Source organism: Gouania willdenowi, chromosome 1, assembly GCF_900634775.1.
Source record: "Gouania willdenowi chromosome 1, fGouWil2.1, whole genome shotgun sequence".
Lineage (NCBI taxonomy): Eukaryota > Metazoa > Chordata > Actinopteri > Blenniiformes > Gobiesocidae > Gouania > Gouania willdenowi.
Genome location: NC_041044.1, coordinates 43,103,678 through 43,119,137, shown reverse-complemented (window position 1 = coordinate 43,119,137; position 15,460 = coordinate 43,103,678). Strand labels below are relative to the sequence as shown.

At 37.9% G+C, this 15,460-nt stretch overlaps 1 protein-coding gene across 1 annotated transcript; it reads left to right on the top strand.

The window, feature by feature from the left end:
- Positions 1–530: 530 nt before the first annotated feature.
- On the top strand, positions 531–13,859 carry LOC114477009 (high-affinity choline transporter 1-like). Its single transcript, XM_028469074.1, has 9 exons — positions 531–755; positions 1,525–1,732; positions 2,835–2,948; positions 4,805–4,960; positions 7,124–7,272; positions 9,058–9,201; positions 10,223–10,376; positions 12,061–12,278; positions 12,968–13,859. Exons 1-9 carry the CDS (start codon positions 711–713, stop codon positions 13,538–13,540), a joined length of 1,761 nt encoding a protein of 586 aa, XP_028324875.1. The 5' UTR covers positions 531–710; the 3' UTR covers positions 13,541–13,859.
- The last annotated feature ends 1,601 nt before the right edge of the window (positions 13,860–15,460 follow it).

Here is a 15,460-nt window from a genome sequence, read left to right as displayed (position 1 = left end):
TTGAGGTATTTACTGCAACCATATAGTTAAGAGGAGGCATAACATGATTTTTGACATTTATGTTTATGAGTAATTACAAGTAAAATTCATTAACCGGTCCCTAAAGTGTTCCTAGGATGTTTTCCAGTCATGTTTGGTATCAAACTCTTTCATTATAGATGATATATTAAGATATGATGTTGAAAAGATGTTTTGAAATATGTGGAATTAATTATTAGGTATTCTTTTATGTTTAGAATCATCCCTTTGTCGTCTGTCTTTTGTCTCACATACACATTTGAAACACACCCACAAGCTGAAAGCAGAGGCAGTGACCAATCACCGACATGATCACAGAATGATCAACCAAGACGCCTCCTCCAAAAGGCGTCGCCAAACTTCCTTTAAAAAAAGACGCGCGACCAGAAACTTCAGTTTTTGGACGCGGGCGTTCATGCTCACACGTGTTCCTTCATGTTTCCAGTCTTTTCATTTATTTCATTTTATTTGTAGTTGAAACAGTTAGATTTTGGAAACAACAGCTGCTTGGTTCGGACGAATACAGCATCTAGTGACGTGCGTAACAGCCGAAGGAGGCCCGGCCTGCGATCCACTGCGGTGAGCAAGAGCCATTCTCTAAGCCAGCTGCGAAGGCATGACCGCCCGGATCGGCTGAAGGGGCTAAATTCTGTGAAACGCAACAGAATCCAACGGTGGCACGTCCTGCTACAATGCTTCAACAGCACCTCCAGGTCCAACCTGACATCACCTTCAAGGTACAAGAATGAACTGTCATCAGCAACTTCACCCACAATAGATCACATACATATTTCCATAACTACAAACTTACACACACACACACAACATGCTCCACACACAGTTCATCTCATTCATGTTTGTTCGTCTCCCCTGTTTGTCCTCCTCTCTTTGTTATGAGCTCTCTTTATTTTATTCTTTGATTTTATGATCTTATTATTTGAATATGTATCCTGCATTTTTATTCAATATTTAGTAGACTAGCATCCTCCTAGATTAGTGATTTCACTTTATTACATATAATCCTCACTTTTATTAGCCTAGAAATGCATTTTATCATGATTTAATTATCCCATTTCAATTGATATTTTGACTGTGTTAATTGTTGACTTTTGAATAAAAGGTTAAACATAATCTTTGATTCCTCTGATTCATTAAAGCTGTGATTATGGTGTAGATGTTGCTGTTAGAATTCACTTTCCCCTGGTTTCACATTGATGAGTTTAGTCTAAAAACTTAGACATATTTCTCCTGTTAAAAGGAGTGGCACCCTGCAAAATTTGAAGTAATATTAATAATCATAATTAATATTCTTAGTTATATAACCCATTAATAATAACTCATCTCCTCCTACACCTAAAAGCAGGAGTTTGTGTTTGACTGAACTCAGCAACGTTTGTTAGTTCATCCCAGGTCCTCTCTAGCTACCTTCATACACCTATACTGACCTTTGGACCTTCCTCCTGGTTGGTGTTTGTTTGGTCCTATCTCAGTCGCTCTGATCCACAGAGGCAGACACAGACTAGACTGGGCATGGCTCTGAACGTTCCCGGGGTGGTAGCCTTGGTTCTGTTCTACCTTCTGGTTCTGGGCACGGGCCTTTGGGCCGCCTGGAAGTCCAAGAAGGCTGAGAGGAACAGACACGGGGACCAGACGGAGATGATTCTCCTCGGAGACAGGAACATCAACCTGCTGGTGGGGGTGTTCACCATGACGGGTGAGGGTCCAAACATCCTCAGAAACACAAACATGCAGCAGAGAAAACACAACCAGAGTCAGATGAAGAATATCTTTATATTCATTTAATATTTCTCCACATCTGGATGAGAAGAAGCTTAGACAGAGACGGAGAGATTTCTGTGCTTATTATTTTATAATTATGTCTTTTTATTTCGTAATTATGACTTATTACCAGGGTTGTGGTCAATTACATTTTTCAGTTACAGTTACATTTTCAATTACAATTAAATTATGATTACGGTTACCAGCATTTTTTCCAATAACAATTATTTTTCAACCTTAAGAAAGTTGATTACAAATATGTTTTCAATTACTAAAAATCAATTACAATTGCTGAGCCTGAAATGAATAACCTCATAAAAGTTAGCTTTCTGTTAGCATCTCTTATGATAACAGGTCCTAAATCAGCTGTAAAATACACTAAAAAATATATCTATCATCTCATTTATTTCTTATCTGTTGGTTACCTTGTTAGGCTTCATAATCAATAAAAATATAGGTTTTATCATTTTTTATGGTAAAATGTGGGAAATCTTAACTATAAAACATATTTTAATTCGTAACTACATATATGTAGAACTGTACATAGAACTGTAACATGGTTCCCATGTTTAGCGTAAAATTATAATTGACAATTTTTTATATATATTTTCTTGGCAATTGCAATTACAAAATCAATTATCTGAACTCAATTACAATTTAATTATGATTACAACAGCAACAGATTTTTAAAATTACAATTATAATTACACCGTAAACGTAATTAATGATCAATTACGCAATTACAATTATAATTGACCCCAACCCTGCTTATTATCTCATGATAATGAATTAGTAGCAGAATCAGGCACTTAAACTCATATTAATAATGTCCAAACCAATCTCACAATTTTTTTTTTATCAAAATCTAATTATTTAGAAACACCCTATGTAATTATCACTTTTAATTTCCTTAATTTGACGCACATGACTCACTCTCTGTGGTGATGATACACAAACAAGCAAACAAACATGACACCATATCATTTACAGACTTTATTCACAGAATCATCTTTGACCTGTTTTTATTTTCTCTGCAGCGACGTGGGTCGGTGGAGGATTCATCCTGGGGTTGAGCGAGGCCGTCTACACCCCCAACATGGGCTTGATCTGGGCTCTGATGCCTCTGCAATACTCAGTCTCCTTTATTATCGGTGAGTCCGAGGATGCAGCACTCAGACTGGACTTAGGCTTAGGTTTAGGTTTAGGTGTTGAGCTAATGTTGGAGATCTAATCTAAATCCATGAAACTCCCAAAGTTAGTCACACACTTGCTTGGTTTGTTGTGGTTAATCCAAGGCTTGGTTGTATGATCAAAAGGTCACATGATCAACATTCATGTCAGCATTAGACCATAATGACCAATCAGAGCATTGACACAGGAAACAAATCTTTGTGTGCTTTTGTTGTTGTTTTGTGTGTATTTGGAGTCATTGTGTATATTTATGTCGTTGTTTTGTCTGTTTTTGGAGTCGTTTTGTGTATTTTTGTTGCTTTTTCGCATAATTGATCACTACAGATCACTGTACGCCAAAACTACCCTCCATATAAACAGTTTGTTCCCCCAGGATGTCACTGTGATCAACACTAAACAGTCATAGAGTGTCAGACCTGTTTCTGTTACTGTGAAATAACCTGGAACTAAACATAACAACCCTGGAACAACCTGTCACTGTGAATGTTCATGGACATAATATTTATTTAAATGTTCACCTGCAGTACTCATCACAGGTCACCAAAACAAATTCCTCGTGTGTATTCATACACTCTTGGTCAATAAAGTTGATTCTGATTCTGAATTGTTTATCATTTTGTGTGTTTCTGTTTCCATGTTTTTTTTTTTTTATTGCTATCACTATTTCTCTGTTATTTTTGTGTCATCTCTTGTGTTCTTGTTGTGTTTTTTTAATTATTATTAAAGTCTTTTGTATACTATGTCCCATTTTGTCTGTTAGTTCTTGTCTTGTTTTGTGTATTTTGTGGCTGTTTTGTGTAATTTATTGTCATTTTGTGTGTTTCTGTTTTCAATTTGTGTATTTTTGTTGCTGTTTGGTGTAATTATGTATCATTGTGAATCTTTGTTCTTATTTTGCATATTCTTTTGTTGTTATCAATATTCTTTGTTTTTTGTGTCATTTTGTCATCATCCTGTGTTTTTGTACTTTTAAATGTGTTTTAGTTGCATTTTGTATAATATGTATCATTTGTGTGCGTTTGTTATTGTCTTGCTTTGTGTGTGTGTGATTTTATGTATTTTTGTTGCTGTTTTATGTAATTTATTATCATTTTTGTGCGTTTCTGTTCTTATTTTGCATATTTTTGTTATCAAGTTATTTTTGTGTAATTTTGCAGTATTTTTAAAATCATTTTAGTTGTCTTTTGTTTATTTTTGTTGAAACGTTGTGTATCTTTTTGTAATTTTGTATGTTTTTATAGACATTTTGTTTATTTTTAGAGTCATTTTGTGCTGTTCTCCCTCAGACAGACTTCAGGTATCAAACAAACGTCTGTCCCCAGGAGGAGTATTTCCCACGCTGTAAAATAAACGAGAGTTGTGAAAGAGCAGCTGGTGGATTAAACACTGATTAGAACCAGATCAAAACCATTTCTAGGAACGGTTCAGTTTTTGGGTTAGTGTGGGTTTCTGTGTGTGATGTGTATTGATCCCAGATCCAGTCCCGACCAATCCTGGCCACATCAAAAAAACGTTGATATTTCAGGACTGAGCCTTTTTGTGATTCATAATTGTTACAATTAATCTTGTAATCATGACTTTTAATCTCATAATTATGGCATATTATATCATAAAGACTTTTTATCCTGTAATTAGACTTTATCATACTATTAGTACAGTATTTGGAAGCCGTTGACCAAGTCTCAGGTCGATCAGATACGTGTGTGTGTGTGTGTGTGTGTGTGTGTGTGTGTGTGTGTGTGTGTGTGTGTGTGTGTGTGTGTGTGTGTGTGTGTGTGTGTGTTGTTCTCTAATGCATAATGACAATCTGAACCAGGTGGACTTTTATTCGCTAAGCCAATGAGAGACCAGAAATACATCAGCCTTCTGGATCCGTTCCAGATCAAGTATGGCCGAGTCCTGAGTGGAGCTCTGGTGTTGCCATGTCTGCTGATGGACCTGCTGTGGGTGTCCGGCACCCTGCTGGCTTTGGGTAAATCCTCGTGTGAAGCTCAGACGGGGAGATGTTTGGGGTGCGTTTGAATTAAAGGGGCGGTATTATGAAAAAAATCAGAAATACTGTACATCCCTTTAGCCTCATTCAGAGGGTCAAAGTTGAAAAAGTTCTGTTTCCTCCGTCTCTTGTTATTCCACATTTTGTAAAAAGTCAGCTCCACGGGCGAGTTGGATTTTCCCACGCTCGGTGACGTCAGCGAGCGGAAACTCCCCCTGACAATCCTGGCTCCTCCTACCCTGTATAAGAATGTAAGCTCCTCCCTCTCAAACTATCTCACAGGTAAAACTAACGCTGCGGTTTAATGTACAGTCAGGTACATCTCAATAAATTAAAATATCATGAAAATGTTCAATATTTTTTGTCACTCATTTCAGAAAGTCAAACCCATAAATGATATAGGCTCATGAAAGCAACATGGGCTGCCATTACGCCTGAGCAGAACCACAGGTTGATCACCTCCATGCTACACCACATTGATGCAGCAAGTCGCTTAAGACACTTCAACTGGTTCAAAATGCTGTAGCACGTGTACTGACTAAAACTAGGAGAAGAGATCACATTACTCCTGTATTATCCTCTCTGCATTGGCTTCCCATAAAATATAGAATAGAATTCAAGATTCTTCTTCTCACATATAAAGCCCTAAATGGACAGGCACCAGTCTATCTCAAGGAGCTTGTAGTGCCATACAATCCCCCCAGAACACTACGCTCTCAAAATGCTGGACTACTCGTTGTTCCATTTGTCTCTAAAAGTAGTATAGGAGGAAGAGCTTTCAGTTATCAGGCCCCACTTCTCTGGAACCTTCTACCAACCACGGTTCGGGGGGCAGACACCCTCTCTACCTTTAAGGTTAGGCTCAAAACATTTGATAAAGCTTTTAGTTAGGAACCAGCTCATAGCTCATAATTAAGATGCAATAGGCATAGACTGCCGGGGGGGGTCTGGCATGCTCGGTTGGAGAGAGGTTGGAGAGGGCGTTAAGAGAGAGGTCATTTAGGTTAGAGAGGGACCGGAGAGGGTCCCATTCCTCTCTCAAACACTCCCTCTATGTCTGCTTCTTCCCTTGTGTGTTTGCTCCTGTACTCCTTCTGGCTTTTGTCTTGCAGGTCCGTGGGATCTAACCTAACCAAGTATTGAGTGCATAGAAATTGACATACTTTTCAGAAGCCTTACATTTTATATATATTTATATCCTTTTTTATTGATCGTATGTAATATTCTAATTTTCAGAGACACTGAATTTTGGGTTGTCATTATCTGAAAGCCATATTCATCAAAATTTCAACAAATAAAGGCTTGAAATGAGCCTATATCATATATGGGTTTGAATTTCTGAAATAAGTGACAAAAAATATTAAACTTTTTCCATGATATTCTAAGTTTTTTAGATCTACCTGTAGAATATACATTATACTTTATTGTCAAATATGTAAAGCTACATACACGAAATGTGTTCTCTGCATTTAACCCCCCCAGAGGAGTTATGGGCAGCCACATTGTAGCATCCAGAGCAGTTGCATTTTTAGTACCCGTTATATCGTCTCGTATTGCCTTTGACTTGATGTGACGTGTTTGTGACCCAATGCGACACAGTGGTTGGACAAAACAGTGGACTTTCACCTTGAATGGAATATTCCTATAATAAGTTATGTAGAGGAGGAGAAGAAAGCAACGTAAACGCTCTGGTGAGTGTTTGAAGCAGCAGCAGCAGCAGCTGACTAACTTACTAACTCTGCTTCTGCTGCAACACAAACACACACACACACACACACACACACACACTGTAGAGCAGTGTTTGTCTGACTCACAATCACAATAGCCTCTTAAATAGCCATGTGTTTTACTGTAATGCGCAGTTTTTTGGCTGAAAACAATAACAAGTGTGTTAATAGCAAACTGTTGTGTGGAGTCAGCGTCTACAGACACACCCACTCATGAATATGCATAAGTAGGCCCCAAAACAGCCCGTTTTCAGAACTGCTCAGAAAGTGACTTTTCAGAGGCTAAAACTCTGGAAAACATGCCAGTTTGGGAAAATGAACCTCAAATACTATGTTTTTGAGGTTCTTAGAACAAATGGAGATGGATTAAAAATACAATAATCCCGCCCCTTTAGTCACTTTGTGTCTGTAACAGGTGGAACCATGACTGTGATACTGGAGCTGCCGTACAGCTACTCAGTGTGGATCTCTGCAGCCGTGGCCATCATCTACACGTTGTTAGGAGGACTTTACTCTGTGGCCTACACCGACGTCATCCAGCTCATCCTCGTATTCATTAGTTTGGTGAGTTACTATCATTTCTAGAATATTCTAATGTATACATGCACAAATATTCAGTGCACTTTCTGTTTCTGACGCACTGAAAATAACAAAATATATGTAAAACTGTCCAATCTGGCAATAATTAACGACTCGGACATCACCAGCTAAAAAACTCAATCTTTTTTGGGTTGTGACGCCATTTTTTTCCCCTCAAATTAGTTTTTGATCAAGTTTATTAAAGTGTGTCACAAGTTCAGAGTAGCCACCTCAGATATTTCTATACTGCATTTTATTTGAACAAGATTATTATTTGAGAAAGTTTAGGATACAGTTAGTTGATATATATTGTGTGATGTGTATTTGAAAAATACTATTCATTCAAATAAATTTAAAATATAGATTGTATTCATTTTTTTTTTACTATCTTCAAATCAGATTGGTTAAAGCATTAAAGATTGAGAAAAATGAGTTTATTTAGTGCTATAATGACGCTGAAAACCTCAAGTCAGATTATTTAAAGGGAAATAAGTTATCAGCACTGGCAATAATACACACTTCTGTACAAAATGTGCCAGATAAAAAGCACACCTCACTGATGTCACATGACAGTGGTCCCCAATCGTTGGTACGTGGGACTGGTTTTGGGCCCTTTTGTTTAAGAAAATTAAAAAATAAACTGAAATATATATCTTACACTTTGTTCCCATAATTGTATTTTAAAATATTGCTACTTTCTCAAGAAGCCAGTGATTCAGTGTTGATGAAGAATGATTATTTAGTAGTTGTACTTGTTTAACTGAACCTCATTAGGACTTTGAATTAAACTCATGAACTGTTCCTGCAACAGAGCAAATGGGACCAAAGTTAATTTCTATTAATCTTTTTAGCATTTGATGTCAACTTCTTGTTTGTGAGTAAAAATTGGGAGTAAATTTTTTTTTTTTCTAAAGTTTTCAGGGATTAAATCCATTAAACAAAATGTTTTCCAATATTTAAAAAAGCTCTACAAGTTTTTTGTCCTCTATGAAAGCTGTGTAAATGATGTGTTTTGCGTGCAAATGAAACAAAAATATTAACAGTGGTGATCAAAAGCACAATCCTCATCCAAAATGGCGACTTCCGGGTTGATGACGCGCCATGAAAACCCTCTATTAACCAGCTCAAGCCAGCGCTAGCATTTAGACCACACGAACCTGTCGCATCACACTTGAAGAGTTGAAGATTGTGTTTTTGACAGAGAGTTTTCACGGCGCGTCATCAACCCGGCAGTCGCCATTTTGGAGATGAAGCAGAAGGTCTACAAACAGCACGTAGACGAGAAAATCCCAAATTTCGAGACGAAATGGTGAACTATTGCCGTGTTTTTGGCTGTACCAATCGGTCAAACAATGAGACACATTTGGAGTTTTATAGATTGCCAAAAATCACAACAAATCAGGGACAATCTCACAAGTTATCAGAGGAAAGGAGGCGCTTGTGGCTAGCAAAGCTAAACCAGGATCTACGAGGCAAAAATCTGCACCGTTTTGTCTCGAAATTCAGTATTTTCTTCTCTGCGTGCTGTTTTATCTCCAAAATGGCGACTTCCGGATTGATGACGCGATGGATGTCGCACCGTGAAAACCCTCTATTAGTCAGATGGGTCCGCTTAGTTTAAGTTACACTCCGATACAGTAGGTGGCGTAAAATGCACCTCTCTCAGTTGAGTGCCACCCGCCAACAAACCACACAAGAAGAAGAAGAGCTGGTTAATTAGTCTCCTCGCTACAGCTGTGACTAACTACCCCCGTCACGCTGTGTTTGCAGTGGTTGTGCGTTCCTTTCGTTCTAATGAGCGATTTGACCGTCAACATCGCTCAGACTGCGTTCAACAACACGTTAACTGAACCCTGGGTCGGCACTTTGAAGCAAGACGATGTTTGGATGTGGCTCGATAACTTTTTGATGCTGGTGAGTAAAATAACCACATTTAATATTCAAAAATCCTTAAAGAAACACAAGTTTATTTATAAACTGATGAAAACACGTCGGATGAATCAATAGTGGGTTTTTTTTACATGGTAAATACATGTAAAACATATTCCTAAAAACATTTTAGGTTCCTGATGTCTAAAAAGAGTCAGAATTTTAAAAAAACAACAAAAAAATACACATCCTTTGTTCTAATATGACAACAATATTAGCATCCGACCCCACCTGCCATAGAAACACCATTTCAAATTCTGATTGGTTGAAGTAGCACATTCAGTGCTCAGTTTAATAATAGAAAATATATACATTATCATGTTAACTAATATAACGGCTGATAAATTACAATTAAAAGTATGTGACTTGTTAAAACAGCATGTTATTTACAGAGGTTAAAGTAATGGATTACTTATGTTAATTACATTACTGTCTTTTGATTTGCTTTAATGGATACTTGTACTTTTTTTTAGTGTATTTCTAAATCAGTAATTTTACTTGATAGTATGTTTTAAAAGAAGTAAAGTAATTTGTTGCATTTTTACACCCAACTGTTACTGAGCAAATTATTATTATTTTGTTGTTGTAAATGATTAGTGGATAAAAAATGAAAGGACCAGACAACAATCAAATGCCGACCAATCAGATTAAACGTAATGCACAGCGCCAAAACAGAGTTGAATAAAGGATTTAGAGCTTATAAATATAGCTATATTTATACTTTATTATTTTGAAACTAATTAATTGGTGTTATTTTATTTTAAAAAAATAATTGTACATTTTGACAAACCTTTTATTTTATACAGATGCCTTTGTGGAAAATTAATTAAGTTCCAATTGTGGTAGATAAGGGAACTGTACCAAGATTTATTATTGAAAATAAACATGGGGGGTGAAAGTATCTATAGTAACTAATACTTTGAGTACTATTTAAATGAGCTACTTTTTACTTGTACTTGAGTTTTTTATGTATGATTATGTAGTTCCTGGTTATTTCTCCTTCCAGGCTCTTGGCAGTGTGTCCTTCCAGTCCTTCCAGCAGAGGACGCTCTCCGCTGCTTCATCTCGTACTGCACAGTTGACCTGCTTTGGTGCTGCCTTTCTAATAATCATACTGGGAATCCCCCCTGTGCTGATTGGAGCTGTGGCTTCATCCACTGGTTTGTTCACTCATGCATCTCAAACAGACTCAGACTCTCCTAAAGTCATGCAACGATCGGATTTGCAAAGTGAAGTCGGGAACTCGACTTCAATCACAAAATGTGATGCAAACAAGAAGCTATATCTTTATTTACCAGAGTATCTTATAATTAGGGGCAATTTTGATGGAGAAAATCATTTTGGGCAAATCAAGAATAAAGTTGAAATGTTGAGAATTAAATTTTAAAATAATGTCAAGGTTAAAGTAGAAATTTCAAAAATAAATGCTAATCAAGTCAAATCTACGGAAGCTGACAAGGGCCAATTCACCGTATGACAACAAACAGCAGAACGTGGTTTTCTACAAAATGCTGTGTATCAATGAATGCCTTAAACTATACTTCAAAGTTGGGTATAAAGAGGAGTATCGTGTTTTTTTTCAGGCACATTGTACCATTCTATAGCATATTCAAATAATTATGCTACCCATTTTTTTTGGAAAATGCAGCAAATATTTAAAAAAAAAACTTTAAAAAGAATTCCCTCTGTAGCACACGGTTCATGACGCTTCGATTTGGCCTCTGTCTCTTTAAGAAGCTTGTCTGACACGCCCGTGAATGCAGCTGATTTGACAGAGCTGGGAGTGGGGGAGGGGTATGAGTTTTATTTACATTTTTATTGTATTTTTATTAGAACATAGGAGGGGGAGGGGCTCTGCTGTGGAGCGGTGGGTGGTAACTCGGCTGGTGACTAAAGGTCCAAGGTGTCTCTAGGAAGTGGGGGCGTTCCTAGGAGGTGGGGGCGTTCCTAGGAGGACTCAGGCATATTTACACCTAGAATGGATGCCGTCAGAGTTTTTAAAAATTACCCAAACATACATGAATGAACCAAGGCAACACTCCAGACATGTTTTTAATGAGGGAATGACATAGTAACATGATATAAATCTTGAAAAAGTTGTTTTTACATAATACCCTCCCTTTAATCACAAAGCTCCTAAACACAGTTTTGTAATGTCTTTAAGGACTATGAAGAGATATTGGCCAAAAATGTAATGTGATGAAAAGGAAAAACCAGTGAAGTTATGAAGAGGTGGAACATTCAGTTTGTCTGTGGCTATTGAGGAACTACGGAAACACATTAGGACCAGTTTGGACGGAACCTGTTGGAGTATCTGGTGAATTGGTCCTTGTCAGCTTCTGTAGATTTGACTTAAATAGCAAACCTTTGACTTTTATCACAATATTATATTTCAACTTTATTCTCAAAATTACAACTTTAATCTCGATTTTTTTCGACTTCATTCTCAACATTTGGACTTTATTCTTGATTTCATCCATCAAAATTGGCCCTAATCTGCTTCGGTATATAATAACACCAACAAGGATGACGTTTTCATCGAAATTTGGGCAAATCAAGATTAAAGTTGTTTTTTTCTTCTTCTTAGAATAAAGATGAAATGCAAAAAAACGAGAATAAAGTAAAAATTTCCAAAATGAACTCAAAATACAATATCGTGATAAAAGTTGGAGCTTTGCTAATGAAGTCAAATCTACAGATGCTGACTCGGGCCAATTCACCATATGACAACAAACGATTGTGGCTGTGTACAAAATGCCCTGTATCGATGAATGCATTAAACTTTACTTTGAAGTTGGGTTTAATAACCACCTCATTTTTTCTAACATATTTTCTTTGGTCCAGACTGGAATATGACCACGTACGGGTCTCCAGCTCCACACGTGCGTGGCGAGCAGGCATTGGCTCTCCCGCTGACTCTGCAGAATTTGGCCCCGCCCTACATCTCCATCATCGGGATTGGAGCCGTGGCTGCTGCCGTCATGTCGTCCACAGACTCCGCCCTCCTGTCTGCCACCACCGTGTTCTCCACCAACATCTACAAGAACGTCCTGCGCACTCAGGTAAGGAACCGCCCTCAAATACATCCACACATGCAACATTTCTTCTCCTACGTTAGCAAGTGTGTTTACAAAGGTTCAGATTAGAGATGAAAGACCCCATATAATCACATGACCTGAGGGCCACAGCACACATTACTGAAGAATCAGATCATTTATACAGCAAAGAACTAAGGTTTTGTGAATTTTTGTGTGATTTCTTGTCATTTTGTGTTTTGTGCCGTCTTATTGTTGATTTTTCGTGAGTCATTTGTTGTAATTTTTTAGTATTTTTGTGTTTATTGTTGTCATTCTGTGTATTTTTGTGCTTTTTGCTTTCAGTTTTTGTGGTTTTTTTTGCTGTCATTTTACGTATTTTTACATGTTTTATGGATTTTATTGTTTTTGTTGTCAGAGTATTTTGTGGGCCTGTTTTTGGTGTTTTGTGTATTTTTTGTTTATCGTTGTCATTTTTGTGTATTTTGTTGTTGTTTTGTGTAATTTTTAGAGTCCTTTGTGTATTTGTTTTGTGGAACACTGTAAATAAAACCGAGGGCCACATGTGACCCATTGGCCACCTGTCTAATCTTTAATGAACAGATCTACTACACTCACGTCTGTGCTATGGGAGCACCAGTGTGGGACCTGATACCAGTATAACTACTGGGTTTTACTGGGAACGCACCCTAAAGGCTGCTCCTGTGTGTGTTCAGGCCTCGGACCGTGAGATGCAGTGGGTGATCCGGGTCACGGTGGTGGTGGTGGGTCTTCTCGGCACCTCCATATCCTTCTCCACCGACAGCACGCTGATGCTGTGGCTTCTGGGGGCCGACGTGTCCTACACGCTCATATTCCCCCATCTGGTTGGCGTGCTCTTCTTCAACGTGGTCAATGGTTACGGGGCGACGGTGGGCTACGTGTTGGGCCTCACCCTCAGGGTGCTGTTTGGGGAAAATGCCATCGGGCTCTCCGTAGTTCTCCAGCTCCCTGGCTGCATGCTGGTGGACGGCATTTATGTCCAGAAGGCCCCCGTTAGGACGGTGACCATGGTCTGCACATTGGGGACCATCGTGGTGTGTTCCTGGCTGGCTCAGTGGGTCATTAACCACGGTTTGGTACCAGAGCAATGGGATGTTTTCAAAGTGAAGAAGAATTTTATTCAATCTGTAAAGGAGGAAGTAGCTGAGAGCACAGAGGAGGAAGAGGAGGAGTCTGGGAAAGATGAAGAACAGAAAGAGACGCAGCTCGGAGTTGAATTAGAACCGATCATGCACAATATGATCTGACTGGCCTTTTATTTTGGTAAAGATATGGAGATGTTCAACATCTCAGTACAAACAATGGACGCTTAGATTAGTGTTGCTAACCTGGCAACGTGAGTTTTCAGCGTTTTTTTTCCTATAAATATTTTTATTATGGGCTTTTTCAAAGTGATACAGTTTTCAATTACATTCATACTTACAAATACAAATATAGGTTGGAAAGTAAACTTTATTTGTATAGCGCTTCTCACAGAGAGTAGTCTCAAAGTTCTCCACAGTATTAAAACAAGTAAATAAAAGAGCATGTAATAAATCTTGCCACAGTTCCCTTGCATACAGTAAACATCTCATGTAGAAACTTAAGAAAGAACAGATGAATTATTGCACGGTTATAACTTAATGTTTCCACAAAGGCATAAAATGTATGTATAAAATAAAAGGTTTGTTAAAATGTACAATTCTTTTTTTGAAATAAAATAACAGCAATGTATTCAATTCAAAATAAAAATAAAAATTCAGGTTGAAATAACCAACATTCAATGCTGTTTTGGTGCCGTGCATTCCGTTTAATCTGATTGGTTGGCTATCATGTGATGCATTTATTTGTTGTCTGGTCATTTCATTTTTTGTAGTTTCACAGCGTTCGTTATCCATTTAAAACCAAAAATATTAATTTACTCAGTAATGATGGGTGTAGAAATGTATTAAATTGCTTTACTTATTTTAAAACATACTTAAGTACAAGTAAAATGACGGATTTAGAAATATACTAAAAAAGAACAAGTACCCATAAAAGCAACTCAGTTCCAGTAACGTGAGAACTTGTAATCCGTTACCTTCACATCTGATACTAACTTTTATTTTTTATTTATTTATTTTGGACAAACAATTTAATACCATAACTAAAATATACAATAATGCAAAAATAAGTTAAAAAGATATTTAAAAAAAAAAAAAAAAAAAAAGACTATTGCTTAATAAAAGACATCAGTGGAGCTAGATAACATTTTTTTTTTGTGGGTGTGGGTCACACGTGGCACTAAAGGACCAAACCAAGCACAAACTCCAACCTTCTGTTGGCCCATTCTTTTGTAAATACACACATTGCTACTCCTCAGTTATGTAATCATCGCCGTCAACTGCTCAGGGCCTCCAGGCAGGGCCCTCAATCGTTACCCAGCGTGACAAGTTTTGACAGGCAGATCGCTTAACAGATGTCCCTCAAACATTTCCAAGGTTTTTTTTTTTTATCTTTTTTTCTTTTTCTAAAGACGTTAGAATAACATCATTGTGCATCTTTAGCAGTCTGCAGTTGGGGGCGTCGGCCTCCCCCAATACACTGCAAACACTGAGCTGTGAAACCAGTTGGATGACATGTCTGAATCTGACCTTTCGTCAGCATCACTGAAAGAGTTACAGTGGGTTGTGCAGGGCCTAAAATGGTGGCCGCGTTCAAATGTGGGTCAATCTATTTCCAACGAGGAAGGGTTTATTGGCCGAGATAAATTTAGCCAAGAAGCTCCGATGCTCGTGTTACTCTCCTACGCGGAGTGTTGTGTTGCAAAGGGCCCGACGCACATTGACACCAATGTTGCACTGCATTGTTGCCCCCAAATACAGAAACAGAAATAATTCTTGAAGGTTTTTGAACTTGAATGAGCCTTTGATGGATTTAAAGACAGCTGCTGCTGCACATAAACAATCAAGGTCGAAAACACGCCATATACAACCTGGAGCGAATGCACCCTTTGACCGAGTGTGTTGCATCATAGCACAAGGTGATGTGAAGATCCTCAGGCGTCCATATCATGATTTCCCTGTGGAGAGTTAAACTGAGGCAAAGAGCTTTTAGCAACTAAGACTTCAAGACGTTTCCTCCCTCGTTAAATACGCTCGATATCACATGTCACGACTCGGCTTACACCTCTGTGAAGAACTCAACAA